We start from the raw sequence: 18,156 nt of genomic DNA on the forward strand, positions 1-18,156 counted from the left end.
AGTGTTTGCACTTTGGGCAGCAGCTCGCTGGCTCGATTGGTGGAGCAGGGGGCGGACACTGACCGCTCACCTGCCGCACTGGGCTTTCCATGTTCTTCTTGTGAAATATAACGAGCAATTTAAATTGAGACCCGTTTGTTCGCAACGAGAAAAATGTTCGCTTAGCGAGCAGAGGGCGATCAATCGATATGCATCCTGCAGCGGGAGGGGGCGCATAGCGGCCCGCACCTGTTTGCTTTCCAACTGTGCTATGTGTCTCCATTATTCATCGTGTGGGGGAGGGGGCCTCGTGGTGGCACTGTAATGGGTGGGTCGGGGGAGGGGTGGGTGGCAGTCCTAATTACTAATTGCAGACCCTGCGGACAGGAAATCACGCCCCATCTCGTATCCCCGAATAGTGGCTATGAACTCAGCAACCCTGGTTAGATTCCGAGCCACGGCTAACATCAATGGCGAGTGATATTTGAACCTGCGATCCTGCATGGTCCTTGCTGCTGCCTCCACCCAATAACATCATCTACCCTTCAAACAACAAATGCCAGGCACCTCCAAGCACTGGTTTTTCATATGCGGTAAATGTTACATTTGATGTTTTATTACTTTATTTTAAAATTATAATTTGTGTTTTTCACGTCAAAAATGTGTGCAAGAGAGGAACATTTTGGTGCTGACACATAGCTCAGCTTTGAACATGGGGGTCGTTGAGAAACGACGATCGTTTACCGAGCTTACCGAGCAATTTTCGCGGCACGTGTCTCGCGCGTTAAGCGAGACACGCTTGTATGTGTATGCGTGTGCAGTGTGAGAAGATGTGGGTTTTATCTCCCTTGTTGATGAAATTGTCAAAATGTATAATTTGCTGCTCTGGTGTAGGGGTAATACATAAGAAAGTAGCACAATACAAGCATATTTTTACTTAATGTTTCGCGACATCACCGTATGGGCCTTTTGGACTAATGTTTTCCAGCAGAATTTATTTAAGCAGGCACACTGGACCAGTTTCTACTTTATCGCATATGCAGAATGTGACCTGAAACTAGTTGGATAAAGCAATACATGTATTTGTAGGAAAACTAGATGTTTAAAAGACTAACAAAATGTCCAAGCTCACGTAATAAACTAGAGTTGACATTTATTTTAAGAAATTAGTTCAATTAAAATAACACCGTTACCTGAAAAAAAATCTGTTATCGTACATCAAACAAGGTTAATATCAGACAATAATAGTGACGGACTAAACTGATTTTGTGAATTTGCCTGAATAGATGCTTGCGAAACAGCACTTGCCCAAACAATGTGAATGGCTACAGAGGGGGCCCTTCGTCTTTGTTGTATTTTTGTCTCTCGCTGACCCTACATGTAGATATTGAGAGGGTTGTCTTGTGATTCGTCTGAACACTGTATCCAAAACTGTTAATATAAAATAAAAACTTTGATGTATGTCTACGAATACTGTCCCAATAAGCTATGAAGCCTGGAGGCAGATTTTATCCAAATAACCGTCGATATGGCAGGTTTGTGAAAAAAGGCCAGTCAGATAAAATTACATGTAGTATTTATACAGCACGTTTATTAAAGAATGTAGCGCTTCTCCAGGGGTTGGTTTGAAAAATGGAAGGTTTGGGGGAAAATATTAAAAACTGCAAAAAAGCTATAAGTAATCATTTTATCCAGCAGATGATATTTTATGTAGGCGTAGGGTCTATCTGTTGGTCTCCCTGGGAAGGGAGTCCTACCCAGGATGGGTTTAACCCAATACTGGCCGACTACCCCAAACCCCGTCCTTGAACATTACCACTGAGCCATCACTCAAGTGTGGTGTGTTTTTACCATGTACACCATTGTGCCTCAGGGACATAGGCAGCCCATTTTGTGCAGACTGCAATATGTGCTGGATAAACAGCTATTGTGTGAACTTTGCCACCAGCTCGTAAACTGCCCAGTGAAATACAATCCACATAATTTGTGAATACTTTTGCAATACCTAGACTGAACAGTTTTGTTACACATTGCAAAAAAATCTCTTAAAATACTTGTTCTTGAAATTAATGAAAAACCATGAATACTGCTTAAGCAGCATGTGGACACACATTCGCTTTTAAGTGAGCACAGTGCTAATAAGTGTAAGTATAGATGTGATTGAGCCGATATCTGCAGATTTGAAACATTTTGGCGAAGTGGTTGTATTCAGACAGTGTCAAAATTGGAAGGAGTTAAATTATTAACGTGGCAGAGGCTTCAAGGCACGGCTGGCTGAGGTCAACCCTCCTGTTGCCAGGGCATTTTTGTCTTATGCCTTTACATACTATAGATATCCACGTGAAATATATATATGTGTATTTCCATGTGATGGCACCGCGTATATATTGTTATCTTAGACATGTCATTAATGATGTGTGTTTATCTCTATAGCAACACTGTATCTGTATGTTTGTATCTCTATTCGTTGGTTTTTCACAAGTTGTATTCTGAAAACAGGTAAAGCTCAGCTTTGCAGATCCGTATCTTATCCGAAGACCTCAAGGCTGATTACAAGGTTATATAGCAAACTGATGGTGAAGGCCTTATTTAACTATCTGAGAATAAAGCAACACTAATCACAGAAGATAACTATACCCTTATAAATTATTTGCAGAGTCTGACAGTATTTTTCAAATGGTGGGTCATGACCTCCAGAGGGGGTCCACTGGGTCATTAGAGGAGGGCTCGCACAATATCTACTCCCCACCTAAACATTTTAAAGCTACATCAAAAGGGTATCTAGAAGTTGAAAAGGCTTGCAGACCCTTGGTCTAGTGCAGAGAATTTTGCGAGAGTATTTAGTATTTTCATAAATACTAAATACACATAGGGGGGGGGGGGGTGGGGAATGGTTTCGAAGTTGTTAGCATACTGTGTTCATAACCCGGTGACCTCAGTTTGATTCCCGACCATGACTAACGCCAGGGTTGCGATTTCCGCATGGAAAATGCGGAAGGAGGGTTCAAATTTTCCCGCATTTTTGCTAAAGTCAACCGCAAACGGTGGAAAGACTACTCCTATGACCGCGCGCTTTTAACAACACGTTAATGCGTTCTATTGGAAAGGATACATCATGTACATGTGCTCGTAATCACGGCTCCGCATTTGAATAAAGTATGTGGTTCTTGTGCGGAAATGCGGAAATCATATATTCATTCCAATCAGTAACTCAAAGCCCTACGTGATGCTGGGCCTTGCATGTATCCTTTCCAATAGAACGCATTAACGTGTTGTTAAAAGCGCGCGGTCATAGTAGTCTTTCCACCGTTTGCGGTTGACTTTAGCAAAAATGCGGGAAAATTTGAACCCTCCTTCCGCATTTTCCATGCGGAAATCGCAACCCTGACTAACGCCAGTGACGAGTCATGTCTGAGACGATTTTGGAGCCCTCGCCTTCACCAATGTGCAGTGGCCAGTGGTTGTGATGCATGATCAAATGACCTTCTCAACTGACATGGCGTGGGGGAAGCCTTCATCCAAGTGGACTGACAAAGGGGTGTGTGTGTTAGACATGACTGGAAGATGTGCTCGTAGGGGTAGTGGGTGTTCTTAAATGTAGCTCCAGGAAGTGTACGAGTTAATGGTGACGGCAGCAGATAGCAGGGGTATTGATTGGGAAAGAGAAAGCTCACCTTTCTCTGTCCTTCCCATGTTTGCTACAGGGTGAACAGCGGCAAGTGGTGGTGGAGGGAGGGGCATGCAATCACTCCTAACTTATCCATTGCAAATATTTTACAAACAAGTAAATATTTGCCATATACTGAATGTAAAATGTTACAACCAAAAAAACCCGTGAATGCTTTTCGAACCTGGTGTGTCAAAGCGCAAAGTAGCCTAAACCGTCAGCAGACATCTGGCTATCCAGACCATTACTGGAAACTATCAACAACCTTTGTTTAAAGCTGTCTTATTCTTCATCAAATTATGGAGCACAGCGCAGTTTATAATAATGTGTTACAATGTCTCTTGATAATGGGTCGGATGGGCCCTTGTGGGAATGAGCTGTTAGCAATGGTGGCATGACACAAAGAATATGACACAAAGGGTCTGAGAGGCCAGCGCCATCTCTGCCCACGTCTCTCCCCATTGGTGATCTTGATGTTGACATCAACCCACAGCCCACTTTTAGACCCAGTCGATATGTGTCAACTGCATACAAATCTTGTTTTATCCTTCCTGCCTCCTGGCAAGCGACACGTGTTTGACATTCACTTGCCCTACCACCCTCACTTGCAGTGGGTATTGAGATGCAAAGCAATTAAACCTGAACACAACGCTTTTAGTGCTTCTGTGAAACTGCTTGATGTTAGGTTGTGGGTAATTTCGAGCAATGTTAGCTATGTCTTGAAACAGTTTTACTGTCTTAGTGTACCTCAATGGCAACACAATGATAGCGAAACTCATTACAAATGCCCCATACTTAAAGGCTTTTCTTCCTGCGAACAGGATGACAATGGCTTCCTGAAAGGTATATCGATCTGTGAGTAAACAGCCTGCTTCCAAATCGGCGAATGACGGTTTCTGAGAAACAGGGATCGGAATAACATTGCATTCTTTTGTGTCTAAGGTCCCTTAATTTCTTCCGAATAGGAATTATGCCATACATGCGGGGGTTTTCATAAATGTCCTTGCTATGTTTTTTTCTTCCGAAAGTCATTAGTGTGGCACAATACCTAGTCTGTTGTGTGTTCCTCATTGTATGATATCTGTGAAATAAAAGCAACTTGTTATTAGGTAATAATGTTATTATTAGACCTGGAAGATTCCTGCAAGAATTATTTCCTATGATTCCACCCTGGATGATTCAATCAGGAACCTTTATTCTTCTGTGGGTGATTCTGAAGCAGAATATTGGTGCTGGGTAAAGTCACATTTGTAAATGTGATTTGTAACTTTGATTATTACCTGTGTAACGATATTTCAATGTTAATGTGCCTTTTCATTGATGGACTACTGTGTGTGGTGTTATCCTGGTGTGGTCTGGAACTGTTTTGTTATTGTTTTTGCGGCCTTGCCCAATTTTGATAAATCGGACTTATATATAACTATCTTTCCTACTCGGCTTCGCCTGGGACTTGGATTCACCACGCCTGGCCGCCTTTGTCTCCCCAGTGGCGATGTTCACACACCACACCAGTTACTCGTTTGAGGCGGAGTCGACCTAGGGGAGGCCCAGGACCGGTTCAATAATCGTCACCGGTGGTGGCCGTGAGCGAGAATCGAACTCGGGTCGCTGGGTTCGTAGCGCGGCGCGCGAACTACTACACTACCGCTCCCCCCACACACACACACAGACACAAACACACAGACACAAACACACAGACAGCACGTGAAGCACTACACTACCGCTCCCCCCACACACACACACAGACACAAACACACAGACACAAACACACAGACAGCACGTGAAGCACTACACTACCGCTCCCCCCACACACACACGCAGACACACAGACAGACACAAACACAGAGACAGTACGTGAAGCACTACACTACCGCTCACCCCACACACAAACGCGCGCGTCCATAGGTACACATACACGCGCTTGCTGCAAACACACAACTTTCAGGGTGCGTAGGACAGTAAACGACTGAAATAATAAAGCAGCAATGGTGCGCGAAGAACGCCTGAGACCTGCAACACGTCTGTATGGCACTTTACTCGCTGAGGGTTGGGGGGGGAGTGACATGAGCAGGCACACTGCGTGACGCTTCCGCATGCGCGGGTGACATCACATCTTACTTTCCGTGCAAAATATATCCATTATTGTGCCCCCCCTCCCCCCCAAAAAAACACAAAAGTCTATTTTTATATTTTTGCATGGTGTACAGTCTGGAAAGTACCCACATGGCAAATTTCAAGTTTGTTGCATGTCGGGAAGTACGCTATACATTTTGAACAGACACACATTCACAAATTTCCATTTTATATATAGATAATTTTGCATTTCGATTTCGTGACTTGCTTACAATTTTCTCAATTTTGCACTCCTATTGTGGTTTTTGTACTGTGCTGTTGTAACTTGCTGACCCACCCATACTGGATTCCCCCAGTCAAAATAAGATTCTGATTCCCATGTTAAAACCTCTTATTTTGAATGGGATTCCAACGGAGGTTCTGCCAATGACGATCCACGCATTCTGGCCATGCATCGGTGTGGGTAAGGACCATGCCACGGCTGGCCTCCAACATATTGTCCAGGCCCTACAGCCGTTTTCATTTTATTCAGTTGGGATTATGAATAGCATTCATCACCCTCTACTGCAATTACTTGGCAGGACCCTATTGAATAAGCCTCGGTAAGGCTATCCAGCATAACTAAGTTGAATAATAATGATGTTGGAATTGCCATTGCAACGTATGGGTAATGCCTAGATAATGTTTCAATGGCAGTCTGGCTAATACCAGCAAGCGGCATCACAGTTGATTCCGGATGAGGAATCGTGAGAATCTCTCAACTTTTGTCAAATGTATCTGGTAAAGCATTTTAACACAGTTGGAAGGCCCAAAGACATTTGCAGTGTACGGAAGGTCACTTTAAAATCAAATCCATTTGGGCCTCTTGAGCATTATTTTTTTTATGAAAAAGCACAACAAAATTTGCTAACAGGCAGATGCATACAAACACAGGTGAATGTGATTGCAGGCATAATGGCCAGTATAAATGAAGGCACACATAAAAACTCCAGACATGCTCAGTATTTTGGGAAAGTGCTGTTCGTGAGCATGTATTAAGGCCGGCACGGCACGGCACACGAGGGGGTAGGTGACCAACACTATGCCTGGCTCCCTAGTACTGATGTTTACACACATGATGTCCCCAGGTACTCTTTTAAGGCTGAGTCGACCTAGGAGCAGTTCACATATTCGCCACTGTTATTGTATAGCCATAACAAACTGTTGGCAAGTGCTGTTAGCGAGCACCTATGAAGTTTGATTCTCGCTCACGGCCAACACCAGTGACGATTATCTGAACCGGTCCTGGGCCTCCCCTCGATCGACTCGGCCTCAGATGAGCACCTGGTGCGGTGGTTAAACATCGCCACTGGGGAGACAAAGGTGGCCGGGTGCGGTGCTGGCCACCCACCCCCTCGTGTGCCGTGCCAACCTAAGTGCTCCCTACACAACAGAGTACACACACACCCTCATGCAACCACATATATCATAGAATTCTACTTATAAAGTATTTTTTACCATTCTTAGCAGGAAGTATGTTAAGAGTTACTTTTCTCTAATAAATATGCAAATAAATAAACCTGTTAAGGTTAACTGGCACAAAAAAGAATTGGCATAATGAACAAATGCAGCAGCGGAAGGTAATATTAGCAGTTTTTGCACAGCATCGCAAGTGCTAATTGGCTGGGATGTTATTACTTTGGCAGTATAGCACTTAATGAAGGCCCCTTTCACCTTCACATACCACCTACCCCACTTCTGTATCCCAGCACACCACCTTGTCTTCCTTGCTCCAGACACCTGCTGACAGGATGCTCGTGTTATCTGTAGAGACTGTCGATCATAGTGTGGATGTCTGCACCAATCATAACATGTGTGCATGTTGAGCTTCTTTCTCACCATACGTAGCCAACCGTGCTAATCGGAGTTTGTGGGGGGGAAGGACCACAAACTAAACTAATCATCTCAGCCTGATGTTATTTAGTCAGCAGCCAGTTGCCTTCTTTTCATCAGGTCAGGCTCATTGAGACAACGTTTCTTTGCAAGGGAGGTGTAGGTTGGAAAGTGAGCTCTGAAATCTGTGTGGAACGCGTGGTTCCCACAGGGACACTCTGACATGGGAGCATGTTAGGGATTGTTCTGAAGCCTCTTGGGGCACCATGGTTGAGTATCCGTGTCCACCTGTGAAGTGAGTGAATGCAGTTGTTGTGCCTCACTAGGAGCTCTTGTAGACGCAGGCAGGTTCCCCTCGTGTGAGATACTTATCCACGCTCTACGCATGATAACTTTCGCACGCTCGTGTCTTGCAATTGTTTGCAATGTTTCTGTTCTTTAACTTTTTATATTTCACATTAATTTCACACTTTGTATATGTTTATGAGTTTAGCTGTCTGCCTAAAAAGTTATTGATAATAAATGCAAAACACATCTGGCATTGAAATTGGATCCAGAAAAATCTATAAAAACATACAAAACACACTTCAGCATTAATTTGAAAGGTTTAATTGACTCAACATTATAAGATAGCAAAGAGGATGTTTTAAAATTATGAAGAGTTTGATGTCGCAATCAACTGAGATCTTATTTTGTGCTTGCTACTTGCCATCTGTTATGACACATTTCTAAAATATGCTGGCACATTAAACCAAATCACAGGTTGTCACGGTTATTTTTTTGTAATGAATTGCTGTTGTCAGATTGCCCTTCCCTTGTGAGAAAGTCAAACTAAATGCATTGGTCTTTAATGAGCATGCCTGCCTATTCAAACACTGTCGCTCCGTGAGCTGCTTTTCTTGAGAATGTGGGAAATTTTGGGTATTTGCGTGCGGTTACAGGCTGTTATTTTATGCATACAAATATTAATTTGTAATCGACTTTCATTATTTATTTTTTGGCTCACAAGAGCAGCGTGGGCTCAGTTTTCTATAATGCTGTTAACATTTGAACATGAATAAATAAATGACAAATAATTTAGAGTTTGTGATGTAATGGTGATATAAGAGTAGGTTTTAATTTTTCTGGCAATTAAACAGGTGTTAAGATGTTCAAACACCCAAACAGAAACCTTTTGCACCAGAGACAGCCTTCTTTTGGGCCTAGTCTCAACCAGTGTTAGACCAGAGAATGGATTTTGGCCTTTTGGCGTTCTCTGGTCTAACGCTGATTGAGTCTGAGCTATAATGAAGGCTGTCTCTGGTGTATATTAATCAGCTTCAAAGACAATGGATTTATTACCATAGCATGTTTTTGTTTGCATGTTCACCACAAGTATGTGTGGTTAATGCTGACATGATTCCTTGCAAAAGGTGTCGATCGTGTTTCGATCGAAACGTCGTAGTTTTTTGTTATTTTTAAAGAAAATAACAGAGACAGCCTTCTACGACGTTTTGATCGTGTTGCTATCGGAACGTCGTAGTTTTTTTGTTATTTTCTTTGAACCGATCTACGTGACTTTACTGAAAGACCCAAAGAATATGAATTCCTCCAGTCACGAAAGCTTTAAGTCGTGATAATTATCATTCCAGGTATTTGTAATGGTGTATAGCCTGTACAGATACATTGGTGTTTTTGAGTGTGTGTTCTGAAGGAGAGGTGGCATCATGATTCGTACTGCTATGTTACAAACGCAGTGACTTGCGTTGTATTCCTGGATATGAACATAACCTTTGAAAATTGATATATAAACATGGTCTGAATCTCTACGAGGTCAACTTTCAGCCTTTTGTGAATGTTACATCAGCACCGAGGAAACAAAGGTCGCCCGGCATGAATGGTGTTGGCCGAGCACCCACTTTAATGCCATGCTGGCCTTCGTATGATTGTGTGTATGTATTCTGTAAGGTCAAACAGGAGTCTTTGTGTACGTGTGTGGTTTGTACTAGAGGAGTGGGGGTGAGGTGGTTTGTGCACTGTTCCAATTCAATCAACTCTGGTTAGAGACGTCTTTGTGTGCCTATGTGTGTGTCTCTCTCTGTTTGTCTTTGTGTGAGTCTCTCTCTGCTTCTGTGTCTGTCTGTGTGTCTCGGTGTCTATGTTTTGTCTCTCTCTCAAATCTAGCAATCTTTGGAAGAACGTAATCAACCAGGTGGGGTGTTGACTCTTGTGTTGGCCGACTCTCTGTGTTGTATTGCATTATATTTCCAAGTTTACTATGTTTGTTTTCTCATTCATTTGTACCTGATGATGGTTGATTGTGTAGCAAACGAAACGTCGTAATTTATTATAATTTAATTTCTTTCTACGTGACTTTACCGAAATAACCAAAGAGTAATTCCTGCAGTAACGACATCTACCATAAACATGTTAGATTTGGATGGCAGATGTGTGTTAGAAAGGCACCACGTGTTTAAGAAAAATAAAATTGACTTGACTTGATATCTTTGCAGGGCTTGACTCCCACCCCCCTCCCCCTACAGAAATCTGCATTGACCAGTATGGTGAAATATGGTCAAACAACCCCCATTCAGTAGTGCATTAACAGAGCTTTCAAATTATTATTACATCCTAATTAGTTGATGTCTATTATTAATTGGCTGCTAATAGCAACTTAATATATAGAGCACTGCAGAGCTCAGTGGGTGGGGTGGAATTTACTACCGGCTCATTGCATGGCAGATTTTCCCACTTGTCTGCTTCCTTGCACCACTTGAGTCGTCTCTCTTTTGAGAGTGAGATATACTGTGCAAGTTACCAGTTGAAATTATTATTACGCCTGATCTAGACCTTCCCAAGGCCAACTTGACCTAAAATAAATGCTGGGCAGACAACAGCAGTAAGGCTGGTGTGGTGGCCATACCAAGACCTTGTGTGGTGTGTTTGACCTTAATGGTGCCTGCCAAAATCACCAGGCCCAACGCTCCATAATTCTAACTTGGAGATATTTGTCCTTTCCTTCTATTCTGTGCATACAGTTACTGGCTGACCAACAAGGTGTACATCAAAAGACCCACGACCGGCCTGCTCATGTACACACTGGCCACCCGCTTCTGTCGCGAGATCCACCTCTATGGCTTCTGGCCCTTCCAGTACAACATCGCTGGCCAACCCGTGCGCTACCACTACTATGAGGGCCTTCGGTACCGCTACCGGTCGCGTGCCGGCCCACACGCCATGCCGCTCGAGTATCGAACGCTGCACCGCCTCCACTCTCTCGGTGCCCTCAAGTTGACTACAGGGAAGTGTACTGGTCGTTGATCAGCGTGATGTGTAGGAGCGACCCAAAGCACGGGGAGAGAGAATTGCACGTGAGGATCATCAAAGGCCCCTCGTCATCACAAGGTGCTAGTCTGCACCTCTGATGAGCACGGTTGGCTGCGTACGGTGCGGAAGAAGTTCAACATGAATACATCAGTATACATTGGTGTTAAATCATCACTGCACATTTCTTATTAAGTGGAAGGTGCACTCTTTTGAGGGTCTGTCATACAGTGTTTTGTGGAAGTGTGTTACAAGTGGTGCAGAGGTGAGTGGTGCCGTAATAAGCAAAATGCAGGTAAAAGAACTGATGAAAATAAGATATCAGCACGTCTTTTCCAAGCGGAAAAAGTGAGAGCCACAAAGAGGTTTTGTGACTGCTGGCTGCTTAACAGAGAGGAAGTGTAGATGTGGACCTGAAAATAATTGACTTCCCAGATGAGCACCGTATGGATTCACAAACACGCGGTGTCAGCTTGAACCTCCAGCCCGGTCAGTGTGCTGGCATCAGGGGACAGAAGCCATATTATACATTGGGAGTTGTTACTCTGCACGTGAGAGGTGATCTTCGAGTGAATACTTACTCATTGTCTTTGACTAGGAAGCATATCTGTAAATCCTGGAAAAATATCCAGAATGTACAAGAACATTTGTTTTCAAATTCAGCTCACAATGAGTGCCAGTGGGTCACACACATCAATCGCTTTTACTACTTAGCTCAGCAGTTTATTTCAGGCCCCTTAAAGCTTGTGCAGAACTAGCGGGTGCCTTTGTGTGCTGTGTATAGCGTCGCCCACCTTGCCCTGCCGAGGGGTGTGCTCTACCAAGCCACGCACACAGACATCGATGTGTATGGGGTTCCTGGGGAGGGAGTGCGGCTTGCCGTGACGGGAATATGTGGAGAAATAATGATGCTCCTTGTGTTTGGGGTTGAAGGAAATGGTTTTTGGTTTTACCTTCGTACACATTTCACGTGTTCCTTCCTCGTGTGATTTTGTAAAGTGTGCACTCACAAACGGTAATCTCGAATAGTGAACACGGATTTTTTTTTTAGATAAGTGCTAATCTCTGTCCTGTGCTGCAAAGATGACGAGATTGTGCATTATGTATTTATTTGGGGACAAAACCTTTTAGTTTTTTTACATTTCAGCCCAAACACATTGACCACTGCTTAGCAATGGAAACACTTTTTACACCAAATAACACCAATACAGTGACATTACTCTTAGTAAGTAACAACTTTATGTTTTGGAAGGCAGTAATAACATTGAATATAGAGTAATAACATTGTTATTACTCTATATTCATTTGATAGCTTAATTTAAGTTGGGTACCTTATTCTATCAGTGTGCTCAGGCTATTTTACCTTATAAAAACAAAGAAGAAGTTTTTTTTGTGAGTGAATTTTCACTGTGGTTGGTAAGATGATTCAGTCAACATTTTTATCCAGCATTTGGTTATTTGACTAACGACTAACAGCAATCTTTGTTTTTGCTTTCATTGTAGAAGTAAACTTTTCTGCAATTTTACCAAAATGTTAGCCATCCAATTACAGGGTCATTTTTAAAATGCGGTGTATGCGTGTGGTCTCCCTTCTTTACCAAGTGATAATACGTTTGTATATATTATGTACTGCCTTCATGAGAAGACAAGTACAAGCCACTCGTCTTAATAAGATGTCACTTGTGTAGATGGGGGCACAGAGGTTGGGTCGAGCGCATGGCGCTGCATTCAGCACAATGGCGTTATCAAACAGGGTTGGCAATGCATGGTGCACTTGGCCACTGGGATTTCGATACGAAAAAGGTTTTCCTCTGCTGCCCCCCATAGTCTAGAACTCCCCTTTCCTCAGCGGTCCGTGGTCTCAACCCCATATCCCCTGTTCAAGTCCAGGCTCAAGACCTTTTTTTGCCTCTGCCTACGACTGACAGTTTCAAACAATTAATATGCTCACTGTTCCGTATACTGTCTTGAGATATGGTCGCATTTAAATGCTATATAATAAATTCAAAGTGTGTTGTATTGTAAAACAAGGTAAAAGCCACTTGTTGCTTTTAAAGCTCTTGCTGGAAATATGTACGTGTTTGAAGACTGACCGGGTAGCAGTAGACATTGGTAGTGTTTAGTTTTTTTGTACTGTGAAAATGAGTAGACGCTCGTGTCCCTGTTTTTTCATATGAGCCTGTCGTGCAGGCAGCTCCACTGTTAGTCCGAGCAACAAAGCTGCAACTGCAATCAACCTCAGGTGCAGTATCCCCTTGACTGGGTGTGTATGAGGACCATTGTTGAATGGATTGTAAGCTTAGAGGAAATTCTCTGTTATGTCTATCATGCAGGAACACACTGTGTGGATAGATTCCCTGTAACATCAAAAGAGCAACAGGATATGTTTTATTACAATAGAAAGTACACCATGTCTTCACGGATCAGTGAGCGCGAGCTAAACTGGCATTGTCACCTGCTGCAAGTCTGCCTTGAGCCGTGCTCATGAGCCGTCTTGCTGCCGGCGGTGCATGATGTTCCCTGCTAACACCCCTCACCGTTTTACGATTGCCTCTTTTGGGGGAACTCAAATGTAGAGCCCTTGCCGGGGAGGCTAAGGCCTGCACCAGTCGTGGTTCAATACAACGCAGAGACTGGGGGGTGTCTGCAGAGACACTGATGAATTGAACCACGACAGTGCAACATCTCTTAGAAATAAGAGGAAGAACTGTATCTGATATCCGTAAAAACACTACCTAAACAAAGGTAGCTTGATATTACTTAGGGTGGGTTTGAAGTGCCACTAATGAGAAGTAGACATTTAAATGATGGTCTCGTGCAGTAGTTCCCAACCTGCGGTCAGTGGTCTGCAAGGCCTGGGGAAGTGGTCCGTGTGGACCTGCTGCAGATGTTACAACTTTTTTCACAAAACACCATATTTTTTAAATCTTGACTTAGAGCTTTCGTGACTGCAGGAATTCATATTCTTATTTTCTACTGCGTGGTGGTCTGCAAAAACGCTTTGAGTGTTGAAAGTTTTCCGCTAGTCCATGAAGCTTGAGAACCACTGGTCAGGCGTTTTGTTTATTGCACTCTCGTGATGTCGCATCATCAGTGTTGGGATATCACCAAGGCGCTGTGGCAGTGTGCATGATCGTAGCGTTTAAGCCTTTTTTCCCTCAGTAATGCAGCTTATAATTGTGTCAGAGGTTAATGTAATTCTTGTTCAGGCGAAAAGGCAGTTCCTGACCATGTTCTGTGGAAAAATACTGGCAAATTGAGACTTAAAATTATTTTACAGATTTTATTCCAAAAACTGGGGCAACTGCTTTTATCCTCAAAACATTCATTGGTCCTAATGTTTTTGTTGAATATTATTGTTTTCGCATTGGCTTGTCTTCTTAGACAGTTTATTTCATCTCATTTGAATATTTTTTTAATTCCAAAATGAATCGGTGAAAAAAATTGGCCTCTTTTGATGTATTCACTGTTTTTAGAGGTCATGGATTTTAAAATCCAACCTTTGTAGCAACTAGCCTTTGAACAAAAGCAAAATCTAAGAAGGGGTCCAAGCTGGTATCGTCTGATATATGGTTAAAATTAATTGCTTATTTTTAAAACTGAACATGATGCAGAGGTTGCAGTTGAACATCAGTTATTATGAAGCTGATGGAGAGGTTGTTTTGCATGACAAGTGAAGTACTGGCATAATTCCTGATTGGTTGAATTGCTAAATTCATCGAATGTTCACATTATTGGTTTAAAAGGTATAATCAGCTGGCTTACTTCCACTCAATATCAAACTTGAGGTCAGTGTTTAAGTAAATTTGCCAGAGGCAACTGGAGGTAGTGGATGTGTACAGTCCTTGAGAAAATCGCCACAGTACCAGATCTCGTGAGGCCTTTCTGCCTATTCCACAAGAGCTTTAGCTTCAGATATTGCCATTTTACAAGGAGTGCCATATCCTACCATGCCTCTCTCAATACTCCCATTAATGCTCTGGAAGTGCACAAGTGTAGTTTGAGTTGGCGCCCGCACGAGCCAGCCAGCGAGATAGTATTACCTTATCCATTGCATGCAGAAAAATCAATTAGTCTTCGTATTTTGTAATTGGCTTATTTTTATTGAAGCAATAACCACTGCCTGCAAGCCTAATAATGATGTAAATAATGTCATTTATTTCTCTGGTAATGCCTCATGAGGACATTTTTCAATTTGCTATTTATGCTGTTAAAACCCAAACATCGGTGTATAAGGGAAAGTGTAAAACCCAATGTCAATGTTTATATTGCGTAACAACCTTGCACCTGGAGGAAGTGGGGTTATTAATGCGCGTCTATTTTTAACGCTCGAAGACGAACATCACTGTTAAAAACAAAACTCGTATGCCTTATAGTCTGAAGACTTTTAAAATGATCCTGCATTGGGATGTTTGACCAATTACATTTTAAGGAGTATTTGCTTGTGTAAGGAAACTGGAGATACCCACGGGTAAGGGAGTTTAACAATTCTACTTGATATACCAATCTTTACTCAAAGCTTTGGATCACAGGTGTGCCCCACCATCCTTGAGTTGATTTAAATGTGCGCTTCTCCAAGTGTCCAGTTCCATGTGCTTCACAGTTTGGCCCCACTTGTGCATTGCACTTTTAAGGAAACTCATCACATAAATCATAGAACACATTATTTAATGACAGCCTTGGTATTTTTTTAAATTAATGTTCCACATTTTATTCGCCAAAATATTGCCATTGTTTGGGTATCAGATTCCTGCAACGTTGCGTGTTACGGGTGCTGCTGAAGAATGAAGCGTGTTTGCTGGAGGTGGGGTCACGGCCTGCCTTGACGGTCTTTGCCTTTAATTTATGTGCAATGGTTGTCGTCAAAAACTTTAGTATTTTGTTAACTTTTCGTAACTTTCTTTTACAGTCGACAAACCATTGTCTCCATAATAAGCAGCACAACACTAGCATGTTAACAACAAAAACATAGTAAATATTGCAGAGTGGTGCGTCGCGTGTGTGAATAGCTGCCCACTATGCGGGCTTGGCTGGCTGCCATGACCACCGCTGCCGTGGCTACGGCAGGTTGCCACGGACACCCAACCCCGGGCCCCCACTAACCCTGGCCTTTCGTGGCTTAATGTGACCTTTGTTAGGTTTTCATTTTTAATAATAAGGGATCGGAGCAGTTGTTGCAGCTTTATCCATGTACGCTGTGGGAGAAGCTGATACATTTTTGGCACGTGAGAAAAAGAAATGTTACGCAAGTGGCGTGAGGAAGTATTCTAAGCGCCCTGCGAAGACATTCTGTAATTTAAGGTCATCGTTTTTACAGGAGTTTTGAGTGGACTAAGTGTGTTTTAATTGTCGGCGCTTTATTTCTAAGGCTGGTGAAGTACTTGGTGTTTGTGATGGCTTTGAAAAATAAATGATTATAAAACACGCCCTGTTGTCTACAAAGTATTCATGCACGTCGCTATCAACTGGTCGGCAATAATTAGCTGGGAGACTTCATATTTGAGGTAATTTCTCGAAATGTTTATCTCTACATTGTTAATTAGTTCTCTTTGCCATATTTTAAGATTGCTTCAGTGACAATCGTGTTTGTATAGCATTTTATGAAATGTAATTCTTATTTTGAAGAAAAATGTGAAAGTTTAACATGTTTTTGCCACTCCGATGTATATGGGAACTTTGCATTTCAGCTCCCCACACAAGTACCATGATCAACGTATGCGATAAGTTTCCTAGCCAGTGAGAGAGGCTTGCTGTGTAGTTTATTATTTTCCCATTCCCTCCATGTAACAAGGGTAAGCAGAAATAGCTGAATTTGAGGCTAAATTGAGTTCAGGTTAAACCAGAGCCATGACCTTGACTCGAATGCCAAACCCAGTTCAGCCATTTAGTTGACAACGCAATTTTGCCTCTTTCATGAATTGAAGAGACTGGGAAGACTCTTAAGCCATGTGTGGTCTTGGCCTTCCTGCACCCCCTCCCGTAAGAGTGTGAGCATGCCCACCCACATATGCTCTTCTGAAATTGGCCCGAGTATTGAGTCTTGGAATCCGATCAGGCTACCAGCACCAGTTCACGCCACATGCATGCAAAGTAAACCTCAAATCATCAAAAAGAGTGCCAGTTCATTTGTGCCCCATGCAGTTGGCTATAATGAGCTGTTAGAGCTTCTGGCAAGAGGGTACCTCGATTAAATTTGTATTCATCTAATGTTTCAGGCTCGCAGAGCAGGTGCTGCTGGCTTTAATAGCCTAGCCATGGTGGGCACACGTAGGGGCAGACTCCTCTTGTGAACATACAGACCATTGTGGTGTTGTCTCCTGCAGTGACATGTGTGTTTGTGATTCTCAGCAATGAAGTGAAATGTGGAGTGAGCACAGTTTGCTAAACCATGGCGAAGCAGCAGCCTGGAGTTGATTAATCATAACATCGGTCGCCAATACGCTCCAGGCTCCACACTTATGAACACGGTCCTGTGCCGGGCACCCACAAAGCTGCATTCATAATTACCGTAATCGCTCATTCATTCAGTCGAGCGGAGGCTTCACCCCACTCCCGAGCGCTTCAGGCGAGGACTGCCATAGGGTGAGCGAGAGGTGCCGCGGCCCATCGAGACGTGCCGCGCACTCTCGGTGAACGTGGGACACGGCCAAGACACGAACACCTAGAGTACTGTACTCGCAGCGCGGTGCGTAAAGTCGCCCTAAGGCCAAAGAGGTCTGGCCGGTTTGCCCCCACACTCACTTGGTGCCACCACAGCGCAGCTCCCCACCACGTGGTGCAAGGGATTCACTCCATGTGAAAGCCACAAGGACATGCGACTTGCTTTCATTTTTTTTTTTAAAACGCTCACCTCTGTCCAGATGCAGAAAGGCGAGACCACACGTTCCTAAGGTTTCGAGGTGATGGGGGGGGGGGACACTGGCAATTCCAAGTATTCCCTTTAGGATAATTATCGGAATCGCTGATGGTATTCACCAAACTTATGATATTGGTGGTGGCCTAACTCAGGAAGAGGGGTCACCCCATCTATACGTGTCTTGACGATAGGCCGAGGATGGCAAGTTCGAGGGTGGAGCGAAGTGTGATCCGTGTCCGCGGTGGCTGAGGCCCGAGAGGTTCACGGCTTTGTCCTCGACACCCATTGGTGCAGCACGTGGCCTCCTGTGAACACCTGAAACACTTCGACACAGTGCAAGGAAAGTGAGAAGCTGAATTATCTAAGGGTAGAGGTCGTCAAGATGATGTCAAAATGGGGGAGGACC

The 18,156-nt window shown here is 43.3% G+C and overlaps 1 protein-coding gene across 1 annotated transcript in view; it reads left to right on the forward strand.

Annotated features, from left to right (window-relative positions):
• Positions 1–16,320, forward strand: part of LOC133354245 (CMP-N-acetylneuraminate-poly-alpha-2,8-sialyltransferase-like) — a 41,980-nt gene extending 25,660 nt beyond the window's left edge. Inside the window, exon 5 of the mRNA XM_061570944.1 lies at positions 10,609–16,320. Within this exon, the coding sequence (XP_061426928.1) occupies positions 10,609–10,891 (283 nt within the window). The 3' untranslated portion in view covers positions 10,892–16,320. The remainder of the gene's footprint in view (positions 1–10,608) is intronic.
• The last annotated feature ends 1,836 nt before the right edge of the window (positions 16,321–18,156 follow it).

The sequence above is a fragment of the Lethenteron reissneri genome, chromosome 46 (assembly GCF_015708825.2).
Source record: "Lethenteron reissneri isolate LAM-NWPU_2019-01 chromosome 46, ASM1570882v1, whole genome shotgun sequence".
NCBI classification, from domain to species: Eukaryota; Metazoa; Chordata; class Hyperoartia; order Petromyzontiformes; family Petromyzontidae; genus Lethenteron; species Lethenteron reissneri.